This window comes from Nyctibius grandis, chromosome 8, assembly GCF_013368605.1.
Source record: "Nyctibius grandis isolate bNycGra1 chromosome 8, bNycGra1.pri, whole genome shotgun sequence".
Taxonomy (NCBI): Eukaryota; Metazoa; Chordata; class Aves; order Nyctibiiformes; family Nyctibiidae; genus Nyctibius; species Nyctibius grandis.
The window spans coordinates 43,880,508-43,892,469 of NC_090665.1; the positions used below are offsets into that span (position 1 = coordinate 43,880,508).

The following is an 11,962-nucleotide window of genomic DNA, read 5'->3' on the forward strand; positions in this document are numbered from 1 at the left end:
ATGTGATGTCTTAAAAATTCACAAGATATTCTTGATTGTTATGCATAAGAAAACATGTATTTTGAATCAAGTTTGCAAATACTTGTTAATGGAGATCTCAGACTGAACAAATCTCTTGATTATATTGCTATTGCTCTGTAAAATGTCAGATGTAAGCAGAACAATTTCCTTGCCAAAAAACATTTACTGCGTAAAATGTTAGCTGGAAAGTCTGACAAGGAGGAAAAAACAAAACCCAATTTTCTGCTGTTCAATTTAAAGGCAGACAGTCTTTTGAGTTGTTCCCTCTTAGCTAAATCATTGTTTTTCTTCACTGTTTCATGTACAAAGCAAACTGCATACCAAAACCACACACTTTATATGATTCAGAAGTTGGAAAGAAGTAGACATTATTGCTGTTGATTTCAATGACATGAAATCAGCAAGTTGCTTTCCTTTCATTTTGGCAAGATAATAATTCTTATAAATGCTATTTTAATACAGAACTCTGTACACACTTTATGTTACAGTCCCACCATATGTTACATAAAATGCTAGAGTGAACTGAGTAAGTTTTAGAGAAAAGAGTCTTTGTTGTGCCTCATTTTCTTCCAAATACGAATAAAGGAGAAAATGATTAGAATAGACATGAAGCTGCATCCACATACAATTCTACATCTCATTCCAAAAATTTATTTTGAAATTGTTCTGCCTTCTCTGTGGGATGGTCTTGCTAATGGTGTGTGATAAGCTAAATCAAATGTATATATAAACACATAACAGGATTGGAATAGCAGAATTCTTTGAACTTTCTGCAGAAATAAATATTTACCTCACAAGGAGAACAAAATATTCACTTTTCTATAAAAAGCAAGTCTAGTTATGTTTGAAACAAACTCTATGGAGAGTATCAAAAATCCTGAATGCCTAAGTGAAAATTGTTCAAAAGAAAAATGAAAGACATGGTTTATTAATGGAGAAACTGTTGCAGCCCATGGCTGAGATACTTTTTTCAAGAGAGAAGAGAGATAAATTTAAGTATTTTTAAGTTAATGTCTCCAATAGTAGTATTATGTGACTCAGAATAGAAAATTACTGGGGAAAATGTACATAGCCTACCTTTCTCCTCCACTGCCTAAGTATCCAAATGAACACAGATTGTGTATCTATGGAAAGATATAATTACAGTTTTTTAAAATACGTCATCCATCCTCTTTCATTTTACAGCTAAATATGCACATCCTCAACATACAGCAAAAATATGGAGCATAAAATTAGGAATATATTATCTGTGTATATTTAATACAGAGTCAATGTTTAGAATGATTACGGGAACATCAAGGCCCTGGCACAAGTGAGCAGCACTTCAAGCCTGCATGTAAGAGTAGCTTCTATTGAACGCAGATGAACCGAGTACCCTTCTGAACTAGGAAGAAATGGTAACATTTTCAGGTCAAATTTTCAAAGATATTTAGCCACAAGGCACACATGCCCATGCACATGAAGCTGGCTTTCTAGACAGTACTTTAGAAGTCTACTGGGGAAAATGGTCTGCAACTGAGGACAGGGAGTTGATTACATTTGGATGTGTGCTTCGCTGCCTCCCACTCCCAAAAGGAGCTGCTGTGCCTGCAATCCAGCACTCAGTTTCTACAGAGCACTGCGGTGGTCTCTCCTACGTGACCTGCTGTGTGCCTACACAGGTTTACCCCGCTCCTGCACAGGATCCCTGAATGCATGGGTGCAAAGGCATCGCTGAGAGCCCCTCACAAAAAGCAGCTACCAAAGGCTCAGTCTGCAACTGGGGCAGCAAAATCTGCAGGCTGGGATTGCCGCTGTGCTGGGTGGTCTAGGGACTGTGTGCATTTGAGGGTTTGGGTCTGAATTGCTTTCAAGAGCAAGTCTGGGCTTGTATGCCGGTATTGCACTTAGGAAAACATCTTCCCAGGAGACGAAATCCTATTGGAAACCTACAGGACTCAGATGCAAAATCATACTGGGTCTTTTGCAAAGTGAGAAGCCTGAATCTAGACTGAGCCTTGGGGGCTTGCAGGGCACAGGGGCTGGCTGCTCACTGCTGAGGCAAACCAGACTGTTGCCAAATCACAGGGTCTGCTATGCTGGGGCTTTGCCCCCCCACCCCCAACTTGAGGGGTGCATCCAAGCCTTGCAGGAAGGCTTGCCCGAAGGGAAGGGTTTCTGCAAGGCTGCTGTGAAACATACTCTGTTGCATATTAGAATGTTTCAAAGCAGCAGATAGATGTTACCTGGTTCTCTTGAAACTAATCAGTAAAAAACTTCACAATTACTTGGTGGATTAGTTTTACGGTATTTGCGTTAATGTAGAAGAAGCTATTGTCATCTCAGAATTAGCTGTTGCATATGTGAGAAAAATTAGCAGTGTCGTTCCTTACATTGCAAAGTAGAGAGTTTTCTTCTGGAAATAGGCTACTCCGTAAACCATGGTTTTGTAGCTACCAGCAGTAACAAATAACAAGTGCTTTCTAAGCAGTGCTGGAACTGGAGCATTCCTATATTTCTAATTGAAAGCCTGTCTTTGTTTCCAGAGAACAAGGAATTCCGAGAAAAGGAGACAGGTCTTTCAAATGACACATGCTTTCCGCCTTCATCTTAGTACCTTGTTTTGAAAAACAGAATGATGAAACAGTGTTTTTTTTTCTGCTGAGGCAGTCACTCCTGCTGATCAAGAGAAGCATGCTGCAAATTGGAAACAAAACGAAACTGAAATCCTGTGCATATTAAAAGCAAATGCATGAGAGGTATGAAAGTGAGCGTGGATGTTAAAGAGCCAAAAGGGAAAACTATCACATAAGGCAGTACTGTAAGGGACACTGCATTTCTCTCCCATGCACACCCTGCCTGTCCAAAACTCCCCATCTCTGCATGCACCAGCACAGGGAAATGTACTAAAACATGCAGCACGTTCCCCCCTGCTCTTGTGGACAGAGTCCTCCTTTCTCTCTTCCTCCAGCCCCCATGGCTGAGGTCTGGCTCTAGCCTGCACCAGGGGACTGCAGGGGAAGGCGGGCAGGTACAGCCATGCCTGGCTGAGGGAGGGGAGGCCTGCAGGGCCAAGGCAGCTCCTGTGCTGCAGTTTCCCCAGATCCAGGCATTCCCCACCCTCTGCTAGGGGCTCTCCTGCCCCGCCTGCCCAGGTTGCTACATGCTGGGCCGGCAGTGCCCATGCCCTATATAAGAGCCCTGAGGAGCCAGCCCAGTTGTGTCAAGGTGGTTAGCCAGGACTGGTGTGCCATGGAGGCTGAGGAGGAGGCAGCGGTGAAGGCAGCACCGCGGACCCCCAAGTGCTCCCGCTGCCGTAACCACGGCTTCGTGGTGCCGGTGAAGGGCCATGCTGGCCACTGCCGCTGGAAGCTCTGCCTGTGCGACAAGTGTGCTCTCATCACCGAGCGTCAGAAGATCATGGCAGCCCAGAAGGCCCTGAGGCAGCAGGTACCCAACCCCCCGGCTGGGGCAGATGCAGGGCCTGCTCCCCGGGGCGAAGGCCCTGGGGTGGCCGCCGGGGCAGCCGGTGCCCCCGAGCAGAGCAGCCATGAGGTGATGAAGGACACACAGCTCAACAGCAGCAACGGCAAAGGCATGGCATGCTGGGGACCGCCACCTCCCAGCAGCCCTCCCTTCTGGGACTACGGTAAGGGCCTGTCCCCAAAGCCTCTTCCCCTGTCCCACCATCTTTCTTTCTGTGCTCATCTCCCTCTTCCCCCCGTCAAACACTGCCACTTGTGCAGTTTGCACCTGCCTGATTCCTCAGGCTGCAGCTCCCCAGAGAGCCATTCCTGCTATTTCTCCCTCTTTCCTTCCTTGCTGGACACAGGTACCCAACTTGCATGCTGAATGTGCAACCCTGCATTTATTTTCCCTTTTGCAGGGTTTGCAGTGTGGGTCACGTGGCTCTGCAGTGGCAGGAGCAATGTGCCCAGTCTCGCTGCTCATTGCAAAGTCGAAGCTTAAGCAAGTGTCTTTTCTCTGAGAGGGAAATTAGTCTGGGAGGGAAAACAAACTGTGATCCACTGTGCACTGCAGATGCTCGTGCATGTTTCTCCAGGTGCTGTCTCACTGTTTATAAATTCACAGGCACAAGCCTCCAGCAATAAAAATGCTAAAAAACTCAGTGATAGCAGGTAAATAGGGAAGCTACTGCTCCAGTTGCCTGAAGCAAGCATTTTATGATAGCACTGCAACAGAAACAGAACTTTTGGCCTTAATTCCTGTAGCGAAGACTGAACTTGGCTGGGATCACTTGGTGTAGAAGTGCATTTGGTATTTAACAGCAGAGCATAGATTTTGCAGGTGGAACAGTTGTATGGCCCATCACCTCTTAAATTGCTTCCTTTAATAGAGTCTTTCATGTGACTTGTCTAGTTTATTACTATTTATTACAGTAACTTCATACTATTACTATTTACTGTAGTAATTTTACGGAAATCCCTACTGACTGCAGTAGTCATTAGTCTGAGCCTCTGGAGAGTTGGCAGCCTGCAAGACAAAATGCTGTTCTGAGAAGCCCAGAGGAAAGAGTCATTTCAGACATTTCTAGTTCCCACCTAATCTGTCAATGACTGTTCCCCCTTTTTTTTAGCTTTGTTTCCCAAGAAAATGATGTTTATGGATGACGCTAGCTGTACATGTGCCTGTCAGTCCTTCCCTTAATAACATTTTTAACCAGCTGACCAATTTAAAAAAAGGTTAGAGACAAATAGTATAATTAGAGTACTCCAGAAGTCGACCTACTCTTGAAGCAAATTCTTCCACTTCTGTACCAACAGGAGGATGTGCAGACAAGAAAGACCCTATGCATATTTGAATAACCACTCTCTTTTTTTAAGACTTCAGAGAGGCCATATAGGATTCCAGATGCAAGATAAAAAACAAAGGAAGTAACTGATTCCTGCATCTGAAATTGCCTGTGTATGTCCCTAAAATTGAGCCTTTGTCTGTAAATTAACTTAAGAAGTGACAGATAGGACTAAAGTTAGAATTCTATTATTTCTGTAGATTTTTGTTTTAAGTTCTGCTAGAGTTAAAAGTCTTAAGGTAGGTTGTTTTGCTGTTGCTGATGTACTGAAAGAGATGTACTGAAAGAATAAGATTCTGTAGCCAGTGCTTTACTAAAGGACTAGCTTCACAATGCACAAGGCAGAAAAGAATGCAGATCATTCTGCATTTCAGTATCATCTGCTGCACCTTTCCTTAGTTCCTTAAAAAATCACAAAATAAATTCATGAGGAGCTAAGCATGAAACCAAAGGGCCAGATTCTCCTGCCTGAGAGTGGAATTTGGTCCTGCAGATACTTCTGCTGAACTCCATAGAATTACATGGATACTTTTATTTGTTCTTTACTCATTGTTTCCTAGCTCACCCTGCTTTACCTCCAGAATACATGGTCAACCCAGAATACCTGGAGAGAGAACCTCCGAAAGTGTACCCTGGGTGTTCTGGGGTGTATCCTTACCACCCATTTCCCATGGGATTTGCCATCAATCAGTCAAGCTGTAGGGGAGCACCATCACCTCCAGGGATATCACTTCAGAGAGGTTTCCGACACGTTCCTAGCAACTATGGGCCAGGGAATGCAGCTTCTGTGTCAGTAAGTAGTGGTCTTTTAATTACCTCTGGAAATACTGCTGTCTTTACTTTTAGCTGCCTTTTAGCTCCTTATCAGTTACTTCATAGCATTTTGATATATTATGCTGAAGAAAACATCAGCAAATGGTGATGTTAATAGTCTGACCTGAACGCAGAAAAGCAAACCCACGCACTTGCGAGGGACCAATTTTGTGAAGTGTTTGGGGGCTTATACATCCTGGTGACATCTGCAGCAGCCTTTCAGAATTATGGCAGCTGTACACTTAATATGGTCATGTTGTGCCAGTGCAGATGTCACAGAATGCACAGTGGGACGTTCCTCTTCTTCCATGCAGGACAAATCTAACGGGGAAGGAGAGTGTGTGGCCAAGACACCACAGCCACAGAGAAGAAATGGCTTCCACAAGGAAGCGAATCAGCATGGTCAGATATTTCTGTTTTGAGACATTTGGTTTCTTAAAAACAGTGGAAAATTGTTGCAGTTAACAATTTTCAGTGGAAAATTGTTGTGGTTAAGTTTCAGGTGAAAAATTATGTTTAGCATCATAGGTCCTACACCTTCAAACAACACTGACATGGTAAGAAACAAGATGCTAAATTGCCTGTCAGTTGTAATGGTGTGTGTGGGCACTTCCAGTTCCTTTCAGTGCCGTCAGTCATGTTGGTTTAAACTGGTGCTGTCTGGTTTTTGTACCATTGTTGGGCACACTATCAGATTTCCAGCTGCCATGCACCATTCTGTCTGCATTGAGTACAATTCACAGGTAAAAACTGAAACAGAAATTGTTTGATACTCCAGATGTGTCCTGGAGAGAGTCTTTAGCTGGAAGATGCTTTGCTTCATGTGTTTCCACAGATTCCAGATGGAGGTGGAGATTTCCATCAAGGATACTACACTCCTCTGCCTCAGTTCATCCCACCAAGTTTTCTGCCAGGGATTCATTACATTCCACCTCCCCTTTCACTGAACATGTTGGCTGAAACAACCAAGGAAGCACATGGTAAGGAAGTATGAGATGAGCCCTGGGAGATGCAGTTTTAACCTGGTTTCAATATCTAACCACAGAGGTGGAAGCCTCAAGAGACCCCATTTCTAGCTAGTTTACGGGGCTTCCCAGATCCCTGTGATGGAGCCAGGACTGAGATCCTGAAGTCCCAGGACAGACTGCCGGCTTGTACAGCTCTGGGAAGCGCTGACTTAGGGAAAGCAGCCTGACATGCTTGGGCTTTCCAGCTGACAAGCACCTCAATCTTACGCCAACACTGGAGGCCCCAGGACTCAGGAGCCATTCCAGAACATGCTCTGATGATGCTCCCAAAATGAAAATATTTTTCTAAATAGCTAGTTTGTGGGACAGATTTTAAAAATTATTTGGCTCTGTTGCAATTTAGACACAATGTTAAAAAAATGCAGACTAGCACTTAGCATGAACAATATGAAATTTCTTGCTCATCTGAAAATCCTACATTTTAATTGCTGTAAATGAAAGACTAACTCTTCAAAATCTCAAGTTTTTTTATTGAATCTCACAGGATTTAAAATTTCTGGCATAGATAAAGTCTTTGTGCCCCTCTCTTTTGGGTCTCTTTCATGTATCGTGCCTAGATGTGGACATATTTGTGATTATATTTGCAAGTTTTTCGTTTGGCTGCAGCTACCTGTGACCACAAGAGGGTAGAGCTGCTCAGAGAATTAACGACTAGCACTGGATGAGTGAACAGCCAGCATTATTTTAAATTCTTTTTGAAAATGCAGATAAATAAATACAACTTTATTTCTCTTCTCAAACACAAGAATAAAAAATTGGGTTTTTTTATTGACTGTTTATGAAACAGATTACAATAATCACCCAGTGAAAAATCAAATCTCTTGTATAAGAGGGAGGAGAAATAGAGGAGTGTAATTATCTCATCTGAATTGAAAAGATGTTGATGTGGGACAAAATATAAGTTGGGGTTTTTTTGGCCTGGTTTCTCAACAACATAAGGCTCGTGCAGTCTCATTTTCTGTTAATGTCAGTCCTCTCATAACTTTTCAACCTATTAGTTCTCTTCAGCCAAACATAATCTGTTGTGATCACAATATTGATCTGCAAGGGAAACAGATGCCTCCCACAAAATGGTTTGTTTGCAGCCATGTCGTAGTGTTTGGCTGGCTGTCAGCTTGCACTCAACTCCTGACTGACGTGTGTGTACCTTGGCCAACAACCAAGTGCCTGCCAGTCAGCCCAGTAGTGGGCACGTATCTTCATAGCAGTCAGAGCATACCTGTTTCTTGTCTGGCTGGAAAGCCAAAGAAAAGTAAGCAGGAAATGTGGTGGACAAGGGGAATATGAAGAATATGGCACGGGGAGAGGGGGGGTGTACAGACATCACAGAAATGTAAAGTTATTTTAAGATACTGACAAAGACATTAGGACTTTAATGCAGCGTGTAGGAGATACTGGTGTGCTGGAGGTGAAATAATATGGGCTGAGCTTGAGGGGAAGAGGAAACAGAGCTGGCAAGCAAATGAGAAAGTATGTGAGGATAAATGGGGTTTGTGATTTGGAGGGGACAAAAGATCTGGGGGATAGTGCAGTGGCAGAGAACCTGTAGGGAGCTGCAGCTATTCTGTTGGAGTGTGGGGGGATGGGAAGGAACGGGGAGTAGCAAACATGGGGGACATGGAGAGAAGTAGTGGTATTGTGTGAGAAAAACAGAGGAAATCCAGTCCTGTATTGGTAGAGTGAAGTTGTACTGGCCAAACAATCATGAAAACAGGCAACTGGATAGAGAAGGGAGGTAATGAGAGCACCCCCTCAGAGAGCAAAATGCCATCTAATGACCTCAGCCCTTATTACACACTAGGGAAATCACAACCCAGGCACAAAGCCATAGGAAACAATGCATCATGCATTGCGCTGCTCAGAGAACAATCCAGTTTTCTTAGTACTATGGAGAAAGTACAAATTAATTCCACTACATAGCATTTGTGCTCCAGGATATGCAGGAATTTGCAATTGTGACCTAGTGAGGGGGGATACTTCTGAATGAGGTCATATACAAAATAGCCTGCCAGCAGAAGATGCAGATATAGAGGGAAGCTACAGTGAAACTAATAATTCTTTGATTCTGGTATTCAACATGCTTAAAAAAAAAGAGAAAAGCTGTAACATTTAGTACATAAGGATGTGTTAGGATTGCATCATGTCTTTTACGAAGAAAAGAACTGATGCAAACCTGCAGTTAGACTTGGGACCATCCTTTCTCCAGAGAGACCTCCAGAACTGAGACGAAACGGGTTTTCTGGCAAAACTGTTGCAGGAAAACGGACATAGAAAACTCTAGCAGGGGACAATTGGTGAGAAGAAATGTCTGTGATCTCTGCCCCGAAGGGAGTCTGAGATGAAGACAAATAAATAAAAAAAAACAAGCCCTGTCTGAAAAAGATTTTTGAAGGCTAGAAGCTGCTGCCAGAAAGATCTGAGTCAATAGTTGACTGCACTTGAATGACTGAGGCCAGTTAGGTTTACAATGGTGATGTAAAGTATAGGCCATGTTGTTACACAATTTCATGCAGTATTGACTAGTAATGTTATGGAGGTTTGACAAAGTAAACACAAGGTATGTCCAGTAAAACAGCCAGTACAGCATAGGAGGATAGAGTCTGATTGCAGATTGTTGGCTTTCTAAAAGAGCAAGCCACAGAAAAACAAACAAAAACCCAAGTCGCCTGTGAGGAAATGAGGGAACTTTTCATGCAAATTGTCAAGTAAATACTTTATGAAATGAAAATCCCTAGCTGGACTTGAAGAAGGGATTATTTAGTCTGTCAAGGCCTTTGAGAATTCACAGGAGTGTTAAAAAAGCATGGCATAGATTCACTGCGGTTAAGTGGGCAAAGAGTCTGCCTCATACTTCTGTTCCAGTGCAGCTTCAACACTTGCCATCTTGAAGCACTCTTGCTACATTTCTTTAAGTACAGCCAAAACAACCCGCTGCTGAAGGGCAGTATCTCAGTTCCGAGAGCTGCAGTTCTTGATGTCAAGCGCCTTTGAATTAACTGGGTTGAAAAAACAAACTGGATTGATAAAAGCCATTTTACATTGAGAATTTACCTCTGGAAATGTGATTGATATCAGGTGTAATGCAAACTGAAATACTGGGTTTGGGTTTTTTGGCTTGTGTTTAACTCTGACCTTTTTCTATTCTTCGTTTTTGTTTCAGCTACTGAAGCTGAGAGTCGGCATTTGGGGGTGGTTCGTGAACCTGGCCAACCATCTTCTTCCCCAGAAGAAACAAGCAGAGACCAATCTGTATATTCTAAACAGTAAATGGGCTGGAGAAGAGCTGAGTAGCAGGCAGCGCTATTTTCATTTCTGAGGAGAGTGTTAGTTAATGTGAGGGTAGAGTGACGCTTAGTCACGCAGCAGTCAGAACAGCTAGGAGAAGGGGATTAGTCCCCTGCCTCACTTGATGATCATGTTAGAGCTACCAGGCTCACAGCTCTGCCTCCCTAGCACTGTAAAGCCCTTGTTCCTAAAAGAGGTTTTCCAGAGCCATGGTAAATCCCTTCCCCCTTAAGCAGGTGGAAGCAGTAAATGATTATGACTCTGAATTTGTTTCCTTTGCTGAGGTTATATGGCTCCCTGACTTTGGAGTGAGGTCTCTGAGCCATGTACATTCTGTAGCCTTCTCATGTTCATGACAGTAGTCAGAAATGCATTATTTGTATATTAATTTGCTGTAAAGGAAACCTGGTTCTGAATATTATGGAAGAGTTAAGTGACGTGGAGCCTGATGACTAAGTGAGAGGATGGGAAGCCAGTCTGGGTTGCTGATTTACTTGGCTGCCTAAGAACATGATTCACTGGATTCAGCAGAGTAAGGGAACAGTAGGTGCTTGGTACACTTGTCAAGAAGGGCAGGGGAGGAATTTGCAGAAAGGTCTGGTACAGGCTGAAATCCAATGCCTCCACATTGTTTTCAGGGTGAACTGCCTTTAAGGCATCTTCTGTTCAGGTTTGGGACAGATTGATTTGGAATCACCACTTGTCACACTGGCTTCGGGCTTTTGAATGTTCTTGATGGTTTATACATAATTTCAATGTTGTTTAACTCAGTACAGCTGAAACTAAACAGTATTATTGTTTCTAAAGGGCACGTGTAGACAGCTTTATAAGTGTGTATTGAAAGTGCGCTGTGGCCTGTCAAAGGGGCGGACAGATTGCCTAGGAAACTAGGACAAAACACCATTTAGAATAATAGTCAAATCTATACATATTATAATTTTCAATGATAATGGTTAATTAAAAATGAAAGGTACGTTCCTCTACTGTTTTGCCTAGAGGAATTGGTTTTGTGTTAAGTGGATCAGTTGTTAATGTTTGAATAATTTTGGGGGGACTTTTGCATAATTAAAAAAGATACATTAAATTGTTGTTACGGTTTTGATGATTTGAGGCTTGCATATCTACACGTAATTTTTCTAGCCAAACGTCAGATGTTGCCCTGAACAACTCTGTGTAACAAACTTCTCTGGAGAGAGATTTAGGCTTCAGTATTTTTCTTGTACAACTTTTGACTGCTGCTGTAGAGATGAACACACTAAAATAATAAACATTCTCTTTTTCTTCTACTTGTACTAATAATCCTTTGCTCGATGCAAGATGTAAAGAAATTATACTAAGCTGAAATGATATTTTTTTTAATGGAGTAGATCATCTGCTGGAATGCTTTCCAGCACCCAGCCAGGGTTTTGGGGGACAGTGAATGCAAGTGTCAAACTTAAAACTGCCAAGAGGAAAAACTGAAAAACACATGTATCGATAGCAAATAATCTGAGGTACAACTTGTTGTATACTAGATTTGCAACAGGATCTCTGCTCCCAGGAGTGTCCCAAACCTCCTCTTAAAACTGCTGTCTGCTTGAGAAAATCTGGATATTTCTTTAAGGTGTCTGAATAGAGCAAACCTCTTTTCAAAATAAAATAATTTGCAAGTAGAAATACCAGCAGCGCCCACAAAGCAGGTTCCTCTGTGGATGGAGTGGTTTATTAAATCATTATATATCTAATGATTTAAGGAAATAGTAATGTACAAGATGAACAGTTGAATAGTTTCCTTCCCAGATATTTTTCTAAAGTAATATTCAGCGTTGTATTACACTCCTTACATCTCAAAGCAAGATGGACTGCAGCCCATTTCACTGACTGTAATGCACAGTCACTGCAGATACTCTGCATACACAGTACTGTTTTCTCTCTGTTTTGCTGTGCCAGTGGCCGCTTCCAGATTGCCAAGCCGACCTCCTTATTTTCCTTTTCCTCCATCTTTTTGAACTATCTGTGAGTGAACCAAAGCCTTTACTTTGGC

General features: G+C 42.6%; 1 protein-coding gene across 1 annotated transcript; it reads left to right on the top strand.

Moving 5' to 3' along the window:
* The first annotated feature begins 3,252 nt into the window (after positions 1 to 3,252).
* Positions 3,253 to 9,921, top strand: DMRTB1 (DMRT like family B with proline rich C-terminal 1). Its single transcript, XM_068407107.1, has 4 exons — positions 3,253 to 3,649; positions 5,374 to 5,606; positions 6,462 to 6,606; positions 9,815 to 9,921. Exons 1-4 carry the CDS (start codon positions 3,253 to 3,255, stop codon positions 9,919 to 9,921), a joined length of 882 nt encoding a protein of 293 aa, XP_068263208.1.
* The last annotated feature ends 2,041 nt before the right edge of the window (positions 9,922 to 11,962 follow it).